Source organism: Urocampus carinirostris, chromosome 10 (genome assembly GCF_059441175.1).
Source record: "Urocampus carinirostris isolate Australia breed hairy pipefish chromosome 10, RoL_Ucar_1.0, whole genome shotgun sequence".
In the NCBI taxonomy this organism is placed as follows: Eukaryota; Metazoa; Chordata; class Actinopteri; order Syngnathiformes; family Syngnathidae; genus Urocampus; species Urocampus carinirostris.
Window position 1 is genome coordinate 13929815 of NC_142358.1, and position 26665 is coordinate 13956479.

General features: G+C 37.8%; 1 protein-coding gene across 4 annotated transcripts; it reads left to right on the forward strand.

The window, feature by feature from the left end:
- The first annotated feature begins 6064 nt into the window (after positions 1-6064).
- rhbdd1 (rhomboid domain containing 1) lies at positions 6065-22035 on the forward strand. Of its 4 annotated transcripts, none has more exons than XM_088346280.1 (8): positions 6065-6336; positions 7543-7714; positions 13720-13999; positions 15693-15825; positions 15895-15983; positions 17852-17899; positions 20033-20158; positions 21714-22035. In XM_088346280.1, exons 2-8 carry the CDS (start codon positions 7562-7564, stop codon positions 21878-21880), a joined length of 996 nt encoding a protein of 331 aa, XP_088202406.1. In that variant the 5' UTR covers positions 6065-6336; positions 7543-7561; the 3' UTR covers positions 21881-22035. The 4 variants fall into 4 exon arrangements, with proteins under 4 accessions (XP_088202406.1, XP_088202407.1, XP_088202408.1 ...); XM_088346281.1 differs by lacking the exon at positions 6065-6336 and adding an exon at positions 6338-6386; XM_088346282.1 differs by lacking the exon at positions 6065-6336 and adding an exon at positions 6369-6412.
- Positions 22036-26665: the final 4630 nt, after the last annotated feature.

Genomic DNA, 26665 nt, shown 5'->3' on the forward strand with positions numbered 1-26665 from the left:
TAACTCATTAGGGACAATTTAGAATCAGCTTTTTACATTCAAACCCATTCTTAGATCCAAAAAGTTCCAGACATCTCAAAGACGATTAAATACGGATTGTACCCAAAATAATCCTTCTTCCTAAAATGTTCTGCTGATTTATTTTGATTTTCTAATTTACCTATTCATAATAATCATAATTCATATTTTATTCATCCAAATATTAGAACATATATCGTAATTATATAGTATAAAAGTGTCAAGTTCAAAACTTTTGAGTTACAAACAAACGTATTTAGTAAAAAAAAGCTAGCACATTAAAGCACTCTTAGATTGGCATGTGATGAATTCCAAAGTCTGAAGCGTGAGCGCCCGTCTTATACCATCAATCATAATTATATAGAATAAAAGAATACATGTTGTATGCAGCCTTTTCAGAATAAACACATTATTCCTATTTTTGTTGTGAAAAAACTGCAACCATAATGTCAGTTTGCATTGATAGCAAGCTGTCAAATGGTCCACTGATACAAATAGAACAAGATGATTATAATGCTAAATTGATGTTGCACAACATGAAATATGACATTTCTATTGTAGCTTTTTTTCTAATTTGAGTGGTAATCATTTATGACACATGTGTTTAACTCATGGCCACAATTGGCCCACCACATCATTTGATGTGGCAGGCGAGAGCTTTAAATACACGGGTCAAAGAAGTGCTCAGCGCAAGTACACGCCAGTAAATTCATATCTATGCCAATTAGCGGAATTAAGAAATAGAAAATCCTAAATATGTCAATGAAGATTTTGTCATACAATGATACCTCTACATACGAGATGAATCTGCTTCTTGATTGTGCTCATATCTAGAATTGCTTGTATATCGAGCAAATTTTCCCCATAAATAATAACTGAAAACCAATTAATACGTTCCTGGCCTCTGAAAAGCATCAGAGTTAAACCTTAATAGCTCAAAAACACATCTTCCAGATCATTAAAAACACATTCAAATAGTAATAGGACATAACAATACAGTAATGAGATGAATAAAATGATAATTAAATGACTTGAAAGCCGCGGTCTCTTGTGGTAACATCTGGAAATTCATATTCTCTTTTATGTCGGGCAATGTTTTTGCTCGAAAGACAGCCCTTTGAGACTTGTAACCCAAATATCTCGTACCTTAGAAACTTATATAATATCCAAGTTCAGAGTTGCTTTACACAAAGAGTGGTTTCATTTATTTTACATACCAATTACATAAGTGACATCAGACCTTTTGAGGACAGCCATTACGCTGTTGTGGCCCTCTGTGAAAATGAGTTTGACACCCCTATTTATGACATTCTTTAGATTACTTAACTGTAATTAAAAATATGCAACAGTAAATTACTCACCATGTGATGGACGTCCACCTTAGAATGGTCAAGAAGAGGAACCTAGAGGTGTATGTAGGGCACGCAAAATGGGCATGCTCCATTATAAGATCACAGGAAGTGTTCTGTGTCCTTATAAGGAAGCAGGACGTTTTCTGTGGTCATAAATATAAATATAGTAGTAAACACTTCTGTAAAACTGCAGAGGTCGGCATTTGATTCATTGACATGATATATGCTACAAGGCAGTTATAACATATTAGTTGAAATGTAATTGAGGAGATGGGAAAATAATACTAAGATTAGGAAAAAATAGATAAACTTTAGTAAATGTAATGCATGCTATGATAAAGAATGTATTGACTGATTTATTATCTCTGTATGATCTCTGGGGAATTACGATCAAATTATTTATTCTGTTTTCACTATCAGACACCTGCAATGTTTTGCTGAGGATGCCAGTGTGGGTTGTTATTTTGTATACTAATATTGCACAAAGTTATTTTGGCTCACAGTTTCACACTCTTTTTAGTTATTTGGGGTATTATGTGCTATTTACATGATTGTCACGGTTGACAAATTATGTTGCTGTTCTTTGATATCCACACCCCTTATAGTTGACCTGCCCACACCCCTTATAGTTGACCTGCTTTTTGTAACCTTGAAGATTTAATTAAAAGAAAGGGCTTTTAAAACAGGTAAGACTTTATCTGAAGGCTTACCTCCCTGTCTTCCTTGCAAGATAGAAACCCATTGATGTCTTCTCTCTTGATTTTGAGTGTTTACTAAGCTTCAAACTGAACAATTTGTTTTTAAGAGAAATAGATGTAGCAGTACTAATAAAAGGATGACATCTTTCAGTGTTTTAGTCATTGTGGGAGATAAAAATAACAACAAAGCAAAAAAAAAAGGCACTTTGTATTTCTCTATTTTCAGCTCTTAAAAACGTGTCGCCCGAGCCTGAGTCACAGCTCTGTTAAGGCCGACCCACATTTGATATTATACTGACCGATGAGGTCCACCATGAAATCTGTCATGATGTGAATTAATAAAGAAGTTTAAGACACTGGAGGCCAACATTATTCAAATTAGCTTGATTAAATTAGCATCTTCGTCAGTCACAATAGCTCACGTCAACGCCTAATCTAGACTGCAAGTGATTTACTGTGTGCTAACATGGTGTCTATTAGTATGTTTGCTTGTGTCATTCAACATGATGTAGCATCAAATTAGAGTTAAAGATTGCTTGCTAATATCTTGTAGTGTTTTGGGGACCCAAATTATTTAAATCAAATCAAAAAGTATTTGTATTTCACTTTTCATACACTAAAATATTACTAAGTTTTAGCATTACAACTTTTAGCATGGTAGCTCAATGCTATTTGTTGTTGAACTTTTCATTTTTTACATGCGACCATCCTGGAATGGAAAACTGAGTATGTAGAAGCAGAATGAAGGTCAATTAGTGTAGAACATCCTGTAAATTAAAAAATATATATATATATATGTATATATATATATATATATATACATATATATATATATATAACCGCGGTGTACGTGTCCCACCAAAGATGCACATTCACGCTGGACTGGATGATGAGGTTTTTATTATTACAGTTTCTGCAAATGGATGAGTCACAACATTAGCTTTTCTGCTGGCTTTGATCTCTTTGATCTCATTGCAGTTCTCTCTGGTAAGATTGTCCAACAAAGCATATCAAAGAGCTTTCTTTTCAATTTACATAAAATAGATTTTAGAATATCACAATACATTTTTACATCTTTACATATTAACAAGATACTTTTAACAAGAGATCGTATAGTGGATTTTTAACGTTTACAATGGATTCAACATATTTTTCTTTCGTCTGAATTTTAACCAACATCATCCTTTTATAATGTATATGAGAAAATAGAAATAAAAACAATAATGAGTATAAAAACGGGTACAAGTTACCTGCAAATGGATGAGTCACAACATTAGCTTTTCTGCTGGCTTTGATCTCTTTGATCTCTACAAGGGGAATTCATAATTTAGTAAAACAGAAACAAAAAGAAAATAAACCTAAACAGCTTGACAATATCAATCACATTACTGTGCATGTTGAGAGATTTGTCAGCTGGGGTTATAATGTTTAAAATTAACTTCTTTTGTGGAGCACCAAAAGATGTGTCTTACCATTGCAGTTCTCTCTGGTAAGACTGCCAACAAACCCCGCCTACCAGTCACATGTCAGAAGCCAAAACCAAACCCCACCCCATACCAGCAGATGGCACTGTTGGACTCATCCTTGCAGGACATTTACCAAAAACTATACACATATTTCAGCAGGAATTTCAATAAAACAAAAGTTATTACTACACGCGTTACATATATATATATATATATATATATATATATATATATATATATATATATATATATATATATATATATATATATATATATATATATATATAAATCTAGAATTTGTGCGTCATCGAGGCCAAACATTTGAACGACTCATAGCTGGTTGTGGATTTCCGACCAAAGTAACAATGTAAAACACTTTTTAAGATCTAATTAATAAATGAATATAACAAAGAGAATTTGACTCACGTTCCCAACACATGTCCAAAAATCCGGAACATAAATTCAAACTAATTGAATACTTCCTAGAGTCACATGACTTCTTAAAAGGCCCCCATTTTGGATGATAATGACATATAAACAGGATGCAAATAAAAATCTGAAAAGTTCTCCTGAACATCAGCACGTTTTTGTTTTTTTTAATCTCAAATGCTCGCTAAACTAAGAAACAGAACCAGGAGACGGTAAATTATTTTTTAACTATTTACTGGATACCTGAAAAATAAGAGTACACAGCTGTTGAGCCCTCCTTTTGTATGACGAGGAGGAAGTCTGACTTATCAAAGATAGGGACTGGTCTTATAGTGTCTTGGCCGCCAACCCAGTATGACTTTGTGAGACTCAACTGTTTTAACTGGTTAAAACTGGAGAATGTGTGCAAGACAGTCTTTAGATTGGAGGACACCAAGCAAGGATAAGTCACAGCGACTTAACGGCATAGCTCAAGTCTTCTATCTAATATCGGAGAAGCCTAATCCAACAAATCAATACACCTACTTTGTAAGTTTATAGAGGATTTTGAAGACTAGATTTGAGGACATGTTGAGGGTATTTAACAATGTAGACCTGTATTTTATGGAAAACGTTTTTATTGGATGTGTTACATTATTAAATTAGTTTACTGAGTATGTGGTCACCATAACACGAGTTTTCCAGCTATTTTAAGTTTGTTATTTTAATCATCACAAAAATACCATAATAATAACACTATTCATTTAGTTGTTATAAATACAATTATGTTCATCCACATATATGAATGAAGTATTTACTTGCTGTATCCTTTCATATCAGTACTTTCCCAGCAATGGTCTTCCGCCCTTATCTTATCATAAAACCTTCAAAATACAGCTGCGACCAGTTTTAAAAAGGGCTATTGGATAAGATGTGAGTTTCTTTCTTTAGCTGTTGAAGTTTTATGATCCATTTCGCCAATCCACACACCTTTCCTACAAAAACTGTGGTCAACAATTTTCAATGCTCTTTTTGACTGTGGGATCAGATCGGCCCAGACCTGTTTTGTCTTTATTTTGTCCTCAACTGCATTGCTTCTCTCCAGCTCTTATTTCTTCGAATATTCGGTCTGGTCCCGGAAAAGAACACCCAGCGAGACATCGGAATGTCCTTTCGCCTTTAGATTCCAGCTTTTCTTTTTACAATTTCACTACTACTTAATATTCTGACCAAGCCTGTTATTGCTTGATAAGGTACGGTCCAATTAACCCTCGAAGCACGATACGAATATCTTTGTGGCAGGGTGATAGGAGTAAAATCAACTGCGATTTTCATAAAATATGGGTCTAAACTGTTAATTGCCTTCCAGAAAAGTGGGAAGACGGATTTCTCCCACTCGAACGGTACTAATTACGAACTATAAACCTTCCAAGAAAATGTAAACAACCAAGATGGCTGATCGTGAAAAGTTGTTTTTTATTTTGCTAATTAAAAAACATTTGGATGTCCAGCCAAACTGCCTTCTCGCAAGCGCTCAAATTATGGAGGAAAAACAGTTTCTGGGGTTAATGGTGCACACTGTAATAGTGTAAATTGTGTTGTACTATTCACTCTGTTTGTCCTCGGGCATCGCGAATTTTTTTGAGTGTCGTCAATTTCAAGAGCTCTATTAAGTCTGGGTACATATTTTTTCTCTGACTTTGCGACCAAGACCTACCACCTCCCATGCAATTATAGTAATATTTTACTTGTCGGACGTTGGATAACTTCCACTTTTCTGAAGTACAGCATTAGTCTCAAAAACGTTTAACTTTTTGCTTTTCTTTACGCGTTTAACTTTGTAAAGTGCACGAATCGATTTGTATTTGCATCATTTTCTATTGTTGCTTGTAATCCAATACAGCAGCCACTTTAAAAGTCACGTGACCATCAGACGCTTCTATTCTCATAAATAGATAATAAAAATTGAAAAGGATGACAAAAAATCCTTGAAATATTATTCTTAAAATTAAAAATAAATTTAAAAAAAAGAGCTGTGATAGTGCTATAAAAAGACCAACCAGTTAAAAACATTTCAAAAGTCAAAGGTAGCGCCAAAATTTAACCCGGAAGTGATGTCACGAAGAGTTGAAAAGTGAGTTTGGGTTTAATAACGTCGGGAGATACTTTTTTTTGATAAATGTAAACAAAGTAAATACTGTCTTTCTCAAATCCCTTGTTATTTTAAAATTACTTAAAGTGAAAAAAATCTCCGAAAGTCTCCCAAATGCCCATAATTTGACGGTCCCAACACAACGATGACGCACACTTCCTGGATCCATTGCTTTATTTTTCGAGCAACGTCAGGTTGAACGCTGTCATCATTTAGCTCAAAAGTCAACGTAGAAGTCAAAAGTAAGTAAAATGAATTTCTACATTGACCTAACGATACAAAACAATTGCTGGTAACTTCTTTGATATATCTGAAAAGGTTTGCTGTGTCATTGAACTAGTACTTTTTTTTTTACTTGGAACGATCATTGCTACGTAAACTGTAAATTCTATAGATTGTCACTGTACATATACGTTAAACAGAATGCATTTTGTATACCTAACCGAATTACTAAAAAAAAATGTTACTATGTATTTATTCGTTATTAGAAACGTGATGCAACACACTGTTAAACATAAACATGTTGCTCTATGAAAAGCTTGGAAAGACATTTAAAAATAAACAAGGTTTCGATTGAGTTTAAATGGAGAGAATTAAAGTATGACATAACAAAAGCAAAATTACTAGTAGTATGTCGTATAATGACGCAAAAATATATAAAAGACACACAATAATATTAGACACAAATATTAGATCGTTTGACTTGTTTTTTATTGGAGTTTGTCTATTGACACTGTTTACAACGAGGTCAGATTTGTCACTTAAGGAAAAACATGTAATAAAAGACTTGAAAGGAAAAAAAATAAGAATGTTAGGACAGATAGGCAGATATTTACAAGGTAGTCCTTGTCGACTGGACCGAGTTCTAAGTGCATCAGAACAATAGTGCAATGGAAAATTGTGCAATGACATTAGCAGCAACATTTCCAAAGTACGAATAAGCATTTTTCCATTAATATGGAAGATGTATACCTATTTATATTCCACACTCTTGTTTGCTTGTTTGGGGTGGTAATGTTCCTTGGGAAGAAACAGTTTTTAAGCCTATTTGTTCTTGTAATTGTAACATTAACCAAATTTAATATAATATCATTTGTTGTTTTTACAAATTAATTCAAATTTCACATATGGTCAGTTAAAACTTTGCTGAGAAAAATAAATTAAAAAATTCAATATAATATGTTTGTATTTTTATGATTTCTTAAAAGTCCTTGTTTTAGGTTTGAAAAAAGGAAATATGCAATCTTTTATTTAAAAATAAAATCCTGCCATCTTCTACTCTTAATGCATGGCCACATTAAATTAAATTTGATATGAATCGTATTTCTTTTTACCCAAAATACTATAATTATACAACCTTTATTTTACCAAGATCTGGATTTATCATTTCAAGTCACATGGATGAACATGGATTACTGGTCACAATTATTGTTGTTGTTTCAAAACAGATCAAGGCAGCTTTGGAGAATGAGGCGCCAGAACAGAAACTCTTATTTTGGCCTACTGCTGCTTTTCTCGCAGCTCTACCAGCTGGGCTTGGCCCACCTTCCCCCAGTCACCCTGGCTGTGCTGGGCCTCAATTCATATCTCTTCCTCTTTCCTGCAGCTCCATTGATGAAGGTACGTGAATGGATCCGATCCAAATTGATATTCATTGAATAGGCTTTCAAAACAACACAGTGGAACACAATACTATAAAACTGGATTTTTATAATAAAAAAAACAATAAAACTTGACTAATGTTCTGAAAATGTTTTCCAATTGATAAAAAGTTGAGAAGACTAAATCATGCTAAATATTTGCAGAAAAGTAAATAAAAAAATCCAACTGAGATAAGTAAATACTACTGTATACTGGACTGTCTCAGAAAATTAGAATATTGTGATAAAGTTCTTTATTTTCTGTAATGCAATTAAAAAAATAAAAATGTCATACATTCTGGATTCATTACACATCAACTGAACTATTTCAAGCCTTTTATTATTTGAATATTGCTGATTTTGGCTTACAGCTGAAAAAAAAACTCAAAAATCCTATCTCAAAATATTAGAATACTTCCTCAGACTAAGTAAAAAAATAATTTTATAACAGCAAAACTAAATCAAACATTTGAAAATGTCCATTGATGCACTCAGTACTTGGTTGGGAATTCTTTTTGCACGGATTACTGCATCAATCCGGCGTGGCATGGAGGCAATCAGCCTGTGGCATTGCTGAGGTGTTATTGATGCCCAGGATGCTTCGATAGCGGCCTTCAGCTCATTTGCATTTGTAGGTCTGGTGTCTTTCATCTTATTCTTAACTATACCCCACAAATTCTCGATGGGGTTCAGGTCAGGGGAATTAGCAGGCCAATCAAGGACAGTGATGCCATGGTCAGTGCACCAGTTACTGGTGGTTTTGGCACTGTGGGCAGGTGCCAGATCATGCTGGAAAATGAAATACTCATCTCCATAGAGCTTTTCAGCAGATGGAAGCATGTAGTGCTCTAAAATCTCTTGGTACACAGTTGCATTTACTCTGGACTTGATGAAACACAGTGGACCAACACCAGCAGCTGACATGGCTCCCCAAACCATTGCTGACTGTGGGAACTTCACACTGGATTTCAAGCAACTTGGATTTTGCTCCTCTCCAGCCTTTCTCCAGACTCTGGCGCCTTGACTTCCAAATGAAATGCAAAACTTGCTTTCGTCTGAAAAGAGGACTTTGGACCACTCTGCAACTGTCCAGTGCTTCTTCTCCATTGCCCAAGTCAGACGCTTCTTCCGTTGTCTTGAGTTCAGAAGTGGCTTGACCATGGGAATACGGCTATTGTAGCCCATTTCCCGGACACGTCTGCGAACTGTGGCTTTTGATACCTGGACTCCAGCTTCAGCCCACTGTCTTTGAAGCTCCCCCAAATTCTGGAAGCGGCTCTTCTTCACAATTTTGTTAAGGCTGCGGTCATCTCTCTTGGTTGTGCAGTGTTTCCGGCCAGATTTTTCCCTTCCAACAGACTTTTTGTGGATATGCTTTGAAACTGCACTCTGTGAACAGCCTGCTATTTGAGAAATTTATTTTTGTGTCTTACCCTCCTGATGGAGGGTATCAATGATGGTCCTCTGGACAGCAGTAAGATCAGCAGTCTTCCCCATACTTGTGATTTAGTTTACTGAACCAAGCTGAGTGTTTTTAAGGCTCAGGAAACCCTCGCAAGGTGTTTCGAGTTAATTAGATGATTTAGGTGATTAGTTGAATAGCCTACTTGTATACTTTTTCATGATATTCTAATATTTTGAGATGGGATTTTTGAGTTTTCTTAAGCTGTAAGCCAAATTCAGCAATATTAAAATAATAAAAGGCTTGAAATAGTTCTGTTGATGTGTAATGAATCCAGAATGTATGACATTTTTGTTTTTTTAATTTATTACAGAAAATAAAGAACTTTATCACAATATTCTAATTTTCTGAGACAGTCCAGTATGTGTGGGAGGCATCAGGGAAAAATGGCAATTACTAGAAAAATACAAAATTAATTTTCCAAAAGCATCTGATTTAATTCAACTAGAGTTAAATTGTCCTTGCCCAAGACAAACTACAGGAAGTGGTTCTCCGTCGACCAAGGTGGTGAAGGGGTCCGCGAACGTGAAATTGAGAGGAAAAAACATACTCGATACTTATAAATTTGAAAAATGTAAAACTATTTTTAAAAAAGAACAAAAAATAAATCTATAAAAGGGAATAATACAAAAAAATAACACAATTAATTAAAACTGGAAATATTGCATTAAAAATGAAGTCAACATGAATGCAAATACTAAAATACTTAAAAAAAACATACACCCATGTTGAAGGACGCCAGCCTTCTGAGGAAGACCATACAGTGCATCCGGAAAGTATTCACAGCGCTTCACTTTTTCCACATTTTGTTATGTTACAGCCTCATTCCAAATTGTATAAATTTAATCTCTTATCTCAAAATTCTACACAAAATACTCCATTATGACAATGTGAAAAAGGTTTTTTTTTTACTTGTTTTGAATTTATTAAAAATGGAAAACTAAGAAATCACATTTACATAAGTATTCACAGCCTTTGCCATGAAGCTCAAAATTGAGCTCAGGTGCATCTTTTTTCCCACTAATAATCCTTGAGATCTTTCTACAGCTTAATTGGAGTCCACCTGCAGTGAATTTAGTTGATTGGACATGATTTGGAAAGGCACACACCTGTCAATATAAGGTCCCACAGTTGAGTGTGCATGTCTGAGCACAAACACCAAGCATGAAGTCAAAAGAACTGTCTGTAGACCTGCGAGACAGGATTGTCTTGAGGCACAAATCTGGGGAAAGATACAGAAAAATGTCTGCTGCTTTGAAGGTCCCAATGAGCACAGTGGCCTCCATTATTCGTAAATGGAAGACATTTGGAACCATCACGACTCTTCCTAGAGCTGGCCTGCCTTCTAAACTGAGCGATCGGGGAAGAAGGGCCTTAGTGAGGGAGGTGACCAAGAACCCGATGGTCACTCTGTCAGAGCTCCAGCGTTCCTCTGTGGAGAGAGGAGAGCCTTCCAGAAGAACAACCATCCCTGCAGCAATCCACCAATCAGGCCTGTATGGTAGAGTGGCCAGACGAAAGCCACTCCTTAGTAAAAAGAACATGGAAGCCCGTCTGGAATTTGCCAAAAAGCAACTGAATGACTCTCAGACCATGATAAACAAAATTCTCTGGTCTGATGAGACAAAGATTGAACTCTTTGGTGTGAATGCCAGGCGCCATGTTTGGAGGAAACCAGGCACCGCTCATCACCAGGACAATACCATCCCTACAGTGAAGCATGGTGGTGGCAGCATCATGCTGTGGGGATGTTTTTCAGCAGCAGGAACTGGCAGACTAGTCAGGATAGAAGGAAAAATGAATGCAGCAATATATAGAGATATCCTGGATGAAAACCTGCTCCAGAGCGCTCTTGACCTCAGGCTGGGGCAAAGGTTCACTTTTCAGCAGGACAACGACTCAAAGCACACAGGCAAGATCTCCAAAGATTGGCTTCAGAACCACTCCGTGAATGTCTTGGAGTGGCCCAGCCAGAGTCCAGACTTGAATCCGATCGAACATCTCTGGAGAGATCTGAAAATGGCTGTGCAAAAACGTCTCCCATCCAACCCGATTGAGCTTGAGACTTATTGCAAAGAAGAATGGGCAAAACTGCCTAAAGATAGGTGTGCTAAACTTGTGGTATCATATTCAAAAAGACTTGAGGCTGTATTTGCTGACAAAGGTGGATCAACAAAGTATTAAGCAAAGGCTGTGAATACTTATGTAAATGTGATTTCTTAGTTTTCTATTTTTAATAAATTCCCAAAAAGTAAAAAAAAAAAACTTTTTCACATTGTCATAATGGAGTATTTTGTGTAGAATTTTGAGATAAGAGATTAAATTAATACAATTTGGAATGAGGCTGTAACATAACAAAATGTGGAAAAAGTGAAGCGCTGTGAATACTTTCCGGATGCACTGTATATATTGGCAAAAATTGCTATTTATTAAAATAGTGTTATCGTTTAAATAAGATCATAAAAAATAAAGGTTGGTTAGAAATATACAAAGCTAGAAAAAAGCAAACAATAAATTCATAAATATTGTCATCCCTTGTTTAGGTATGGGGAAGACACCACTTTCAATATGGCAAATCTGTAAAGTAGTGCCTACGGCCCAACGCATCTCTCTGGAAAAAATAAGTACAATCTTTGTAAATGTGTTTGCATCAGGAAAAAACAATGTAAACTAACATAGATATAAATTAACATACGAAATGTAGAACAGTAAAAAATACAATATACAATTATAAGTTGAGCTCTGAAAACTTAAAGGTATTCTGAAACATGCAAATCGTAAGGAAATAATACATGGTTTTTGCATGAAATCTCTCTATATTTTATCGGTATATTCCAACTATTTTCCGAGACAATTAATTTTGAATTCATCATGTCTTGTCCTTGTCATCCTGAGCTGTGGCGTCAATAGAGGAACACCAGCACCCTAGCAAGCCAGTCTACCTATTGTTTTATGTGGTCATTAGTCGAAGAGGTTTTGAGTGTTTTGCCCAAAATTTAAGTAATTTTTGTGAAGAACGCCTAGGCGTTGTGTCGCAGGTGGATGCAGTAATAGTACAACAAAGGCTAACCAGGACTTTTATCAAAAGGCGGCTGCAGCCTCAGTGGCAAAACATAAGGCTGGCCGACCAAAAAACACGCTGTGAGCAGTCACGCTAACCAGGAACCAACAACTAAAAGCAGCAAAGGCTACGGCGATAAACGCAAAGCCGGCAGGGAATAGCCTGAGGGACACTTCCAAACCGGCACTGACGCCAGGCTAGCCGGCCAAACAACACACGGTGGGCAGCCAACCTGCAGCACACAAAACAGGAAAGCCCCTGCAGCCCCAACATTAACAAAATCATACCAACCGCAACACACGAGATAAAAAACAGGCAAAAGTTCACAACTACCTCCCTCCAGGCAGAAATGTGTGGTATGCAAACGCTGTACTCTACAACCGCTGCCTGTTTCAGAGGTTGCCTCACATGTTATGGTAATGGGATTCATCATTTTAAAGATGTTCTTTCAATGACATCACAGCTCTACAGGTTATATAGAATAGAATATACCTTTATTGTCATTGTAACAAAATGGGTTGAACATATTGTGACAATGAAATAGGACGTGGCACTCCAGTTCACATTTAACAGCGAGGATAAAAGAAAACAAAGAAGATAAAGGAACAAAGAAGATAAGGTTGTACTTTACACAATATAAAGGAACAAAGAAGATAAAGGTTATAATTTACACAATATTGACACAAGAAATGTGGGCATGTAGGATGTTACATAGTTTTGGGATCGTATTAGTGCAATATGAGTTAAAAATAGTCAACATTGTGTAAAAATAGGCAACATTGTATATATATGTTTATAATCATCTCATTAGCTGCACCGCTTATCCTCAGTAGGTTCGCGGGGGTGCTGGAGCCCATCCCAGCAATCATCGAGCAGTGGGCAGGGGGACACCCTGAACTGGTTGCCAGCCAATCGCGCAGATATATATCTATAAATGGCGGCGCCCTCTGTTGGCTGCGGCTGCATCGGCTCGCTACAACGGGTCAGGTGTATCGACATTTCGTTCTGTGTACATTGTTACAAAGAATGACAATACAAAGGAAATTATTAATTATTATTATTATATATATGGATATATATATAGATATATATGCCAGATAGGTCGACCTTGAGACGAAATTTATGGAGTTCCCTGGTGTGTGGAATATTTTGGAACATATCTACATAATTATGGAGAGGAACACTACACGTTCTGTGTGAAAAATAATTCTGACTGGTAATACCTTTTATTAAAACAAAGTGATCGTTTAATAAAAAAATGAATGAAAAAAAAAAAGAATTTTCTTTTTAAATAATAATTTCTCTGCCTGTGATGCACTGAGGCCACAAGTTCAAGCGAAGCTGTCAGGGATAACTGTATTTTTCGAAAGACACACGTTGGACATTGAAAAAAAAATATGGGAAAACACTCCAAACTAAAACCAAGAATTGTGACACCCTCACCAACGGTTTCTCCTCGCAGGCGTGCGTGAGTGTCCGTCGGGCATACTGGTCAGGCGAGTGGCTCCGCCTGCTCATGTCTCCTTTCCACCACGCGGACGACATGCACCTTTACTTCAACATGGTGTCCTTCGTCATGAAGGGCCGCCGCCTGGAGCGCCGTCTTGGCTCACCTTGGTTCGCATACGTGCTGGTAGTTTTCTCCTTGCTCACCGGCGTTGTCTACCTGTTGATGGAGGCGTTGCTCACTGAGCTGACCGAAGACCAGTCGTACAGCGACGCCTGCGCCGTCGGATTCTCAGGTTATTGGTGCATTCAGTAATCCTTTGTTTTTCACGGGGGTTCACTTTCAAAAAGCACTCTATTTGTCTCTCTTTTTCTCTTTTTGTTCCCTTTTGTCCCTTTCTCTCTCTGTGTCATTTTACCTTATTTTGCTCTCTCTTCCTTTTTTCCTTTTCTCTGTCTTTTACCTGTTTCTCGCTCTCGCTCTCGCTTTCTCTCTCGCTCTCGCTTTCTCTCTCGCTCTCGCTTTCTCTCTCGCTCTTGCTTTCTCTCTCGCTCTCGCTTTCTCTCTCGCTCTTGCTTTCTCTCTCGCTCTCGCTTTCTCTCTCGCTCTTGCTTTCTCTCTCGCTCTCGCTTTCTCTCTCTCTCTCTCTCTCTCTCTCTCTCTCTCTCTCTCTCTCGCTTTCTCTCTCTCTCTCTCTCTCGCTTTCTCTCTCTCTCTCTCTCTCGCTTTCTCTCTCTCTCTCTCTCTCTCGCTTTCTCTCCCTCTTTCTCTTATTTCTTTCTCTTTCTTTTTCTTTCCCTCTAATCTACTAGTCCGGCCCTCGAGAGAATGTTTGTTCTATCGTGTGGCCCCTGAATAGAACATCTTTTTCATCTGTTGAATAATTTTTAAAGATCGTGTTCAATGGGGAAAAGAAGATGTTTATGTTTAGCTAAATACAAACCTTCACGATCTAATATTGACTCTAAGTTATGCACAAACTCATGAATGAACTGACCGAGGCAGCGATCATGACTTTACACCAGCAGATGGCGGCAGAGAATAACACATTTTGAAATTACAGACAACACCTTTACTCTTATTATAAATACAAACCAAAGAACAGACCAAATCTACAGGCTCAAGTACTGTACTATTATTATTATTATTATTATTTTGCACAAATATCCTCAATACTGTCAAATTATAAATTTAAAAACGATCTTACTGCATGTATTGCACTAGGGGGCAGAAATGATTTCAGGACAGTTTTTACTTCAGATTATATTTTGTCACCATAATTTGGACGTGATGGAAACTGCTTTTCCTTCCTTTAAATAAAAACAAAACCAGCAGCAGCAAAAAAACTCCCCAAGAGTTGAAAGTCCCCATCGGTTCTGGGAATCAAAAATGCGCTCCCAATGCTTTGCAAACTTGCTATCACACATGAAAGTGTAGTTTGTGAAAGAGTAGTTTTCTTTTCAAAAGCAGATTCAAGTCTCTGCCAAAAAGAAACTACCTGGGTCCAATAACTGTTTTGAAATAAAAACGAATGAGCATTCTATTTTACCAGTTTATTTCCCTTCTTCACCTGTTGTTTGAACAGAAAGTAAAACGGAACAATTAGTGATACACTCTTACTCTGTTACTCTCTTAATACGCTCTTCAAAAAAAATAAATATATATATATTTTTTTTTTATTCAGAGCATATTTTACACCCTACAGTTTTATTGCATGCACAAAGCATGCTATACATTTTTTGTCCCCATGATGGTGTAGTTGAGGAAATGAATCATCTTGAAGCCCCCACGTGTGTGTGGAGCATTTCCCTGCAGGGCTTCACTGTTTTATGGGGCTTCATTTTGCCGTCATTGTGATAAGTTTTCCACAATACAGCAAGGGATTACTGTAAAGCATTTTGAGAGATTTAAGTAAAAATATGTTATAGGACAACCTGAAACAATGTGATTTTATTTGTTGTTTATTTTATTTCATTTTGAAACATCAGGAGTGATCTTTGCACTGAAGGTCCTGAACAACCACTACCATCCTGGTAGTGTGAATTATGTCATGGGCATCCCGGTATCCAATCGGTACGCCAGTTGGGTGGAGCTGATCCTGATCCACATCACGGCACCAGGGTAAGTCAGTCGCTATGGAATAAAGTGCCCGGCAGGGGGGCGCCTAACTTTTTTTGATGCTCTCACTAGAACTTCTTTGATTGGTCACCTAGCGGGTATCCTGGTTGGCCTCCTCTACACTTGTGGACCACTAAAGAAGCTGATGAAGATTTGTGCAGGTAATTACAAAAATATGTACTGGTAATCATCTAGTTCAGTGGTCTCCAACGTGGTGCCTCCTAAGGACATCTGAGGTGCCCGCGGACCTGTTTTCAAAATAGGTCACCAGTGACCAAAGAAGAAAGGAGCCTAAATGTAGTTCATTTAGGGCGGGTCACAATGGCAAGCTTCCGCGGCCCGGTCCGGACAGGAATGCGCTCTACTGGCTCCTACTCTCAGCAATAGTCAACTAAGGATAATTGATCTGTGCATTGCATTTTCAGGCGGGCCAGAACGGCATAATTCCAGACAAAAGTGCCTTCTACGAGTCCCCCCTTAAAGCAATATAGAAAGGAGGATAATGGATAGTGGCTCCACAAGTGCAATAATACTTGAAAAAAAGCAACAGAACAAGAACATTTTAAATGTAAGGATAATTTTCTCCCGATATTACTTTTTACGCTCCAGTTATTTTGTTAAATTAACCTAAATTTCTTTATATTGGCATGGTATTTATATTTAGGGAAGAATGGAGCTGCATTTGCATAGTGCCAACAGAACTAGAAAATTAAACCGCTTGCAGCAAACTGGGCTTTGTGGATAATGGATTGCGTCTGCAGTTCATTTTAGGCAGAAATACGGTAACATCATAAAGAGCTGCCAGGCTCAACAGAAGTGCACTCTGCCAATCCTCGCTTGCAGCAATATTCGATTGGAGATAATGGATCGCAGACGGACCAGGCCATATCACTTTTTGGTGGACAGAATGCCAAAAAAATCTGCCAGGACAATTAAGATCCACTCTGTCTGCCCCTGTTGGCAGTAATATGCAATTTGGGACAATAGATCGCGGAATATTTTACAATCCGCGATGCTCTGAGGCTGCAAAGTAACAGGGGGAAGTAGCAAGTTATTACAATATTATAAAAAGTGCTTCATTTGTTTATGTAAAATCTCATATTGTTCACATGAGCTTGGTGTGAAGATTTTTTTCTTCACATGTTACACAACGTATCAACCAAGCTTGTTCTTGACTGTATAACTGACATATACAAGTTAAGCCCATAATTTCTGGTAGTGAAGGTCAGCTATCCTAACGCTACGCTACAGTGTAAGTAACATCTGGTCATTGATAGTCTTTAACTATTTTGCATCTTGTTGCTCCTTTTTGGCTTATTTTTAGTAAATAATATCAAAAGGAGCATATAATGATATTTTTTGATAAACGTGATGCATCAACTTTTACATTTCAGCAGAAAAATAACTCTGAATGAAGCTTTTTCAACAGTGCCGCCCCTCAGAAATCCAGAAGTCTCTGTACAGATTCTAGAATGCAATATAAAGGCCAACAACTCATCTCATCATCTCATCTCACCGCTTATCCTCAGTAGGGTCGCGGGGGTGCTGGAGCCCATCCCAGCAATCATCGGGCAGTGGGCAGGGGACACCCTGAACTGGTTGCCAGCCAATCGCTGGGCACACGGGGGCAGACAACTCACTCGCTCAGTCACACCTGGGGACAATTTGGACCGGCCAATTCACCTGAAATGCATGTCTTTGGAATGTGGGAGGAAACCGGAGTTCCCGGAGGAAACCCACGCAAGTACGGGGAGAACATACAAACTCCGCACAGTAAGGCCGGGAGCTGGATTTGAACCCACGCAGGAGGTTCCCACGACTTCAGAACTGTGCCGCACACGCGCTAACCACTGCGCCGCCGTGCTGCCCAGGCTCACAACTCTTCTTTATAAACGAACTTTTAAATGTAAATCTAAATGTACACACAGCTTTAACACATACTTAGGATCCGAGTAAAGCTCATCATGTGATACTACATCAAAATATGAAAAGATTGTACTATAATCGTAATGTTTGCTCTTTCCACCAGAAATTCTGTCACCCTCTTTCACGTCCAGATCGCATTACAGTTCCTCAGGTAACACGCTCATCATTTATTTCCCTTTAAAGGGACAGTGTGGTTTTTTGAACACTTAATGTCACGATATTGTGTAGTACAACTGAAAATGAGTGCTACTAGGCACAAGGAGGAATCCAAATTCCAGAGACCTAAAATGACCGACCCGTACCATTTTTCTCATTTTTTTTCCTCAAGACTTTTGCTAGGTTTTTGTTTTTCTTGTTCACGTAGCAGCAAGATGGCGGACAATTATGTCAGCTCCCTCTGTGTGAGGTTCACGTTTTATAAAATAAAATCAAATTTATTGACCTGATAGAATTTTTGAAAAAAAGTACGTTCATATATTATTTTTTGTATTTTTTTTTTCTTTTTTTTTTTTTTAAATGAATTACATTTTTTTTTTTAATTACCACTAGTAGGCGCTAAATAATACACACTATCTAACCCTTGTCCTGGCCACAGTCAATATTAGATCGTGAAGGTTTGTATTTAGCTAAACATAAACATCTTCTTTTCCCCATTGAACACGATCTTTAAAAATTATTCAACAGATGAAAAAGATGTTCTATTCAAATAAATAAATTATACCTCTATTTGAATACTTCTTAGTAAGTCAGTGTCAATGTTTTTATGACTTTTATTTAGTTTTCAGAACAATAAATATAATAATGGCTTATGTGTTTGCTATATCTTGCATGGTTCCCTCCCCCAAATGAATATAATTTAACAAAAAGATGGTACTGTAATCCCGGTTAATAGGGACTAGACCCCAATCTGCTCTCTTGGCCCCGCCCTCAGCATAGTCGACTTGGGATAACGTCACGCGGCAGAAACAGTGCTGTTCATTTTATGTGGGCCAAAACGGCACACTTTAAAGGCCCGAACTAGAAAACAATATGCTCTGCTGGCCCCTGCTCTCAGCAATAGTTGACCGGGGATAATGGATCGCGACCATAATCATTAATTTTATTTTGGACGGACCAGAACGTCAAGCCTCCCAACAAAAGAGCCTTCTGCCAGTCCCCACTCACAGCATTATGGGTTTGGGATAAGGGCTAATGTTTTCAAGGTTTGAAAGTGCTTGAATCTTTGGTAAAGTGCCTTGTAAATGATTGAAAATTTTGCCATGTTTCCCAACATATTTGCTTAAAAATCACGCCGACGCTGCTCTCTGGTTATTAAACTTTGCTATTGTATTTCTTCTTCACTCGTGATTACCTGCAGCTGGCATTAGTTAGTACATTTTGTCATTGCCTCCTGCGCGTTGCACCCGAGAAGATTGTTTCATGCTACACTTTAACAGGGCACTATGACATCTGTTGTACTCCAAGGATTATGTATCAATTATGGATATTTGTTGTGAAAAGAAATAAGGTAGCGTTTCCCAGTGGTAAATTGTAATGGGAAGAACTTCCTGCAACAGAAAATGTAAGCTACCCGGTACATACTACCATCATTTTTACCCAATACTTAATAGGAGGGATTTGTCTCAAATATATTTACACATGTATAGTTCATATCCACATTTAAAAATCATATGCCTTGATTGATGCACATGCAAGATTAAAACTTGCATATGTAAATCACAGATATATTTGTGGCTCTGCAAAATACATGATACACATCGGATTTCTTCATTTAATGGTACTGGAGAATGTGGAAAATTGCCTTTGAAAGTGAATTTGGCCATGATAAAGGTGTACGAAACCTGAATCAAGGAAAAGAAATACAGTGATATTTAGTATATAATAACACCAGTACTTAAAATTAAAATATCAGTCACTTTCTAACAGAACAAGAAAATAAAAGCGCTTGCGGTAATCTGGGATTGGGGAAAGTGGAGCACCAGTGCATTTCACTTTAGGCAGAAATACCGTAACAGCAAAAAAGAGATGTGAGGCTCAACAAAGGCACGCTCTACCAGTCCCCACCGGCGGCAATTTTCTCCTTGTTTACTTTCAGAGAAGTAAATAAAATGGCAAGTTAATTAGATAAATACTTTCACAGAAGGTAGCTAATGTACAGTATTTAACTCCACAACAATAAAGAAAAGAGTGAAAGCCAGAAGTAGCAGTGATCGAAATATTTTAAAAACAAAAACACTGAATTCTCTATGCTAATACATGCCAATTGCTTTTTGTACATGCTTAGGCTACAGCGGACGACGTGCCACTAACTATCTTAACGAGGAGGATGATTATTTGTCCACATTTTTGGGTCCAATGACTGAGGAAGAGGAGATGGCAGCGGCCATCAGGAACAGTCTCAACGAAACAGGTGAGCACACTAGTGATATTTCTCATCAATCGCAATTTGCACTCGAAAGCTAAGATGCTAGCATGTAACGTCGTTACTCTGTGCTTTTATTCGAACATAACAATAGAGATCAGTGTTTGACGCGTTACTGAAGAACAGTTTTTGTTACAGTCTCTAGATCCTTTAAAAAAAGTTTGTTTGAAAAGTAATTCCATTACCCCTGGATTACCGACACCCAAAAGCTGCGTGTACAAATTTAAAGGTGAAACACTGAAAATATGTTCTAAGTACCAACAACATGTGAGACACAATTGTGAAATGGGACCAAATTAGTTTAACTTTTTTTTATATTCACAACAAAAAAACTGAAACGTCGGTGTTGCGAATAATGTTGTCCCCCAGTTCTCTCAACTCAGCCAACTGACTTCTGAATAATATACTGTCAACCTAAATGACTCACAATAACCAGCAGAGTGCATCTGTGTGTCATTAAATCTCTGTCTAAATGCACATGCTCTGTGATGGGCTCCGAGGTCTGTAAAAGGAGACAGACAGCACAATGGAGACCAAAGAACACCCCAGGCAGGTCCGGGATAAAGTTGTGGAGAGTTCCAAGCAGGAATGGGATAGAAGAAGATTTCGCAACATTTTCACGTCTCCCGGAGCAGTGTGTGATCAATCATATCGAAATGGAGAGGGCATTAAACTACTGCAAACCTAACAAAACCTGTTTCTCCCTTTTAAATCTTCGGCCCAAACAAGGAGAAAACTAATCACAGAAGCAACCACGAGGCGCATGATCAGATTGGATGACTTGCAGGCATGCACACCTGAAGTGAGACAATATGTGCATAGGACAACTCTTAGTTGCATTATGCCTAAAACTGCCCTTTATGGAAGAGTGGAAAGAACAAAGGCCTTTCTAAAATAATACCATTAACAGCCATGTTTGGCGTTTGCAAGAAGCCACATGGGAGACACAAATAACATGTGGAAAGAGGTGGTCATAAAAGACCAAAATTGAACTTTTTGGGCAGAAAACAAAGCGTTATGTTTGGCGTGAGAGTAAGACGGTACATCACCCTGAAAACACTATCCTCACTGTCAAACACGATGGTGACAGCACCATGCTCTGGGGTTTCTTTTCTTCAGCAAGGACTGGGAAGATAATAAGAGTTAATGGGAAGATGGATGGAGCCTAATGCAGACTTTGGCAGAAAATCTGTTGGAGTCTGCAAGAGACCTGAGAATAGGGCGCAGGTTCACCTTCTAACAGAACAACGACCCTAAACATAAAGCAGAATCTACCACGAAATGGAATAAAGCTAGCATAAAAAAAGTATAAAAATGGCCAAGCCAAAGTCCAGTCCTCAGTCCTCTCGAGCTTTTGTGAAAAAAATTGAACAATGTTGTGCACAAACGATCACCATTAAACCCTAAGGAACTTGAGCTGTTTTTAAAGAAGAATGGGCAAATATTTCAGTTTCAAGATGTGTAAAACTTTGGAGACATACCCAAGGCACTGTAGATATTTCTTGGTGCAAATGCTAATAATGTTATGCTCCATGTTTGACAGGTCCCCCACGCCCAGGATACGGTCCAGCTCCGTATACGCATCCAAACGGCTTTCCACGCTACAGAAACGGCCGGCCTCAGTTTGCGACTCCGCCTCCATACGGTTTTTACTTAACATCTGACGACCTCCGTGCTAGGAGGCTAGCGCGACTTAATGGCTACATGTAAAAATAAGAGCTTTGGCTTCTACTGGACACTTCTAAATATGAAGTTTCAGATGCACTTTTTTCTATCAAGACTTTTTTTAGTCTTTCTATTTATCTGCCAAATGTTCCTGTTTATTTACTTTTGTAATAAAAATACACACAGAAATTAAACATGTATTTATGACTCATGAACTTTTAATCGTTCCACACACAGACATTATTAACAGCGAGTTTGAATATTTTTTGGTCCCAACTCATGTCAAACTATTGAACTACCCCTACTCTTATCTCATTTAGACCAGCAATATCCAGAGTACTTTAGTTTGTAAATAACAGTTAAAGGGACACTGGTTAATATTTCACCACTAGGTATTGCTGTATCGTGTAGTACAGGGGTCAACAACCCAGAATGGTAAAGGAGCCATATTGGACTTAAGAAAGCACATTTGCCTGGAGCCGCAATATATTAAAAGCCTGACGGTATATGAGCCTTAAAATGAACGCATTATCTGTGTCTAAAATGACTAAGTGGAGAATGATGCACCACGAGACTACTCTGTGGTAGGATACAGCCTCAAGTTTAACTTCATCACAATATGAATGAATTCCAGTATGTTCCATTGTTTTCATACAATTAGGGAAATGCAATAAAGTAATCCAATCTTTGATGTTGTTTTTATTCTGAGGATTTTAAATAAGAAAATGAAACGTGCCCCTTATCTGAGTACAATAAAAACCAGCCTACAGTACATTTAATCAAAATAAATAGCCCTTTCAAAAGGTAAAGTAAATACAATCACATTAATACAGTTTATGTTTGATTTCTGTGCGGTTATTTTTCTCTTTTTACCTTTGTGACGCTGAGCTTGGGCTCGCTCAGCTCAGCTTTAAAACCGACCATACTAGACAGAGGAAAAAAAGCGATGGACAGATGCGCCGCAGTTTTGCTTTGCATCTACGTTCTCCAGACAGTAGTTCAAGCCTTAGAGGCATCCCACCCGTGAACCAGCACCAGCTGATCTTCCCTATTGTTTCATAGTTACACCCCTAGTTAAAATGTAATATTCATTCTGTGCTTTTTATAGCAGTGGTAATGATAAAAGTGTTTGCGTCATGTTTGTCCTCCTACCGAAACCATACAAAACAAAAATTAATTTCCCTCCCCTATCTTTTTCAATTTGTAAAAACAATTTTGGAAAAGTATTACCAAGTTGGGGAGTCTCATGAAGGAATGGATGCTTCTTCAGTCTCCCCTGGATTTTTTTCCCTCCTTTTCACTCCCTTTAATGGCTTAGGATTTTATTTTTCTTGGTGCATTCCAAAATTGAGAAAAATGCAAAGAAAATGCTTAATGAACTGATGGAAACAAGGAGCTGCAGGATGTGTGGAAAGAGATGACAGAACTCAAGAAAGACTTCATGGTACTTAAGAACGACACAGTGAAAATGGAGAACGAAGCCATATCGACGGTATCAAAGAAAATTCAACAACTACACAAAGAAATGGAAGAGAATATTCAAAATCTACCAACATAAGGCAGATGATTTTGAACGTGCCATTCTCAATGATTTGATCGTTAAGGGACTAAAAGTTCAGCCGGGCACAAGAAATAGAAGCCCAAATTAAAACATGGAGACAGTGGCTCAACAGGTAATGTCTCAACTCGGAAGTTTCAACATAACAATAAACGATGTTGATCTCTTGCTATCAGATTCCATCAAAAATAAATACATCATCTGTTTTGCTAAAGGTTTTCAACACATTGGAGATGCGTGCGTATTTGAAGAAACATCCTAGATTTAAGGCCCAAAAAGTCTACATCAGGGGTCTCAAACTCAATTGAGTTGGTGCCCACTGAAGATAGGGTTGGGCCAAATGGGGTTTTCCACCAAAACACAGCAGATAAAAACATTCCGCTGTTCTTAAAGGGAGAATGTTTTATAGGAAAACAGGAATAAAAAAGTAGGGGAAAAGAAAGCAAAAAGGGTAAATGGAGAAAAAACAAAAAAAGGAATTAAAGTCATGTAAAGTCAAGTCATGTTTGTTTGTATAGTCCTTAATCACAAACAGTCTCAAAGGGCTGCACAGACCACAGATTATTCCAAATCTTGTCCTTCATTATTTTCTTTTTTTGAGTAATTCTTTTCTTTTAATCTTACTATTCTTATAATATAATGTCGGGCTCCGACTAGGCAAAGCTCACGGTATGTAAAATAAAGTCAAAACTGCCTACAAGTGCCCATTATTCAAATAATTATTATTATTTTTTATTTTTTTTCCCCACCAGGAGGCACTAAATAACACACGATATCACTTTGAGTGTATCAAACATGAACCAACGCATCACATTTTTTGGCCGTTCTACACGAAATTACTCCCTGGGCGAGACCACCTCCTGCTCCCACAGGCCTCCACCAAAAAATTGCCAAGACACATATTTAACATGAATTCAAGAGGTAGATATATTTGTCATTTGCACAAATCATAATAATAATAATTATATATATATATATATATATATATATATATATATATATATATATATATATATATATATATATGTGTAACGGGTGTAATAATAACTTTTATTTTATTGAAATTCCTGCTAAAATATGTGTATAGTTTTTGGTAAATGTCCTGCAATGCTGAGTCCAACAGTGCCATCTGCTGGTATGGGGTGGGGTTTGGTTTTGGCTTCTAACATGTGACCAGGAGGCGGGGTTCGTTGTTAGTTTAACCAGAGTACTACAAAGGTAAGACATATCTTTTGGTGCCCCACAAAATAAGTTAATTTTAAACATTATAACCCCAGCTGACAAATCTCTCACCATGCATAGTAATGTGATTGATATTGTCAAGCTGTTTAGGTTTATTCTCGTGTTGTTTCTGTTTTACTAAATATTAATTCCCCTTGTAGAGATCAAAGAGATCAGACCCAGCAGAAAAAGCTAATGTTGTGACTCATCCATTTGCAGGTAAATTGTACCAATTTTTATACTCATTATTGTTTTTATTCCTATTTTCTCATGTAAATAAAAAAAGGATGATGTTGGTTAAAATTCAGAGCAAAGAAAAACATGTTGAATTCATTGTAAACGTTAAAAATCCACTATACGATCTCTTGTTAAAAGTGTCTTGCTAAAATGTAAAGATTTAAAAATGTATTGTGATATTCTAAATTGTATTTTCTGTAAAGTGAAAAGAAAGCTCTTTGATATGCTTTGTTGTTAGTTTAACCAGAGTACTACAAAGAGATCAAAGAGATCAGACCCAGCAGAAAAAGCTAATGTTGTGACTCATCCATTTGCAGAAACTGTAATAATAAAAACCTCATCATCCAGTCCAGCGTGAATGTGGATCTTTGGTGGGACACGTACAGCGCGGTTACATTGGTGCCGTGACCCGTGACTTCTATCAAGCTCTCCGAACCGAGGACTGTCCTACCTGCCACATCATTTCATGAAGCCATCAGCTCACAGTATTTAAAACTGCTATACAGTGACGTGTTACGCAGGCGGTTTTGACTTATTTACATCTTTGAAACATGTTTACTCAGAGCACAAGTGACGTTTCTGAGGGTGTAGCTGATCAGATGACAAATATTATTCAGGAGATAGGACATAAATTGGCTGATAGCATATTCACAAATATACAGTCACGTAATATAGTAGCTCCTAACGCTGCTGCCACACAAGATGTAGCAAACAGATTGAGTCAGGTGGTTACACGGAGAAAGGTTAAGGAACCGCCGTCATTTATTGGGGATGGCTCAGACTCAATAACAATACATGAGTGGGAAGATCTAATGAGGACATTTATTAAAAGGAGTAATGTGAGACTTGAAGAGCAAGCAGAGGAAATCCTTATACATTTAAGAGGAAAAGCTAAAGATGTAGTTAGGTTTGGCATTAGAAACAGTAATATAGACGTCTATACCCGCCCTGACATGATTTATAGTCTTCTCAGGAAACACTTTAGCTGTACCAAGTACTCTGCTGTCCCTCTAGCTGACTTTTATTCAACTTTGCCCAAAGACCAGGAAGACCCCTATGACTACTGGCTGAGACTAAACAGAGCAGCTGACCTTGCCTCTGAGTGCTTGAGTGAGCAGGGCAAAAAATTTGACGACCCTGAAATAGAGGTTACTCACATGTTTATTAGGAACTGCCCATGCAAGGAACTGGCACTCACTTACAGATCAAAAACCATCGAAAAGTGGTCTGCATGTGAGTTACTAGAGGTGCTGAATGAATACCACGCTGAGAAGAGCTACAAAGCAGATTCCCTACAACAACCTGCGAATAGAGCGGAAATTGCCGTACACAAAGCTGAGGTGAACCATGGTCCAACCCTCGTGCACGAGCCACCTCAGACTTCGAGCCCACAGTATGTCTCTCTAACGGACGTTATTAGTATGTTGGAGAAAGTTCTGATACGTGTTACCTCGAACCAGTTCCAAGAGAGAGGGGGAGCTCCAACCAGGCGACCTGGAGTCAGAATCAATGGTTTCACTGCCAAGCCATGTATCATTTGCAAAGAAGTCGAACACAGTGCTCTCTCTCATTGCCGAGACAAAAACCTTTGCTTTCACTGCCATGCCCCAGGGCATTCTCGCCGTGATTGTCCAGTGACGAAAGTTGTCCCGCTGCCTCAGGGAAACTAACTGATCTGCGCTTAGGGGAGAACAGTGCAGATCAACTGAGTATACCTCCCACCACTAATGTGAAGCCTGACATGCAAGATAATAAATCAATTTATGAGTTGTATAGCAACAAGATACCTCCATCGAAGAAGCTGATCTTTCAGG

Excerpts from the sequence above, each read along its gene's own strand:
- rhbdd1 (XM_088346280.1), top strand. The coding sequence starts at position 7,562 with ATGAGGCGCCAGAACAGAAACTCTTATTTTGGCCTACTGCTGCTTTTC. Across the intron at positions 7,715-13,719 it reads CTGCAGCTCCATTGATGAAG|GCGTGCGTGAGTGTCCGTCG; the intron begins GTACGTGAATGG and ends TTCTCCTCGCAG. Across the intron at positions 15,826-15,894 it reads ATCCACATCACGGCACCAGG|AACTTCTTTGATTGGTCACC; the intron begins GTAAGTCAGTCG and ends TGCTCTCACTAG.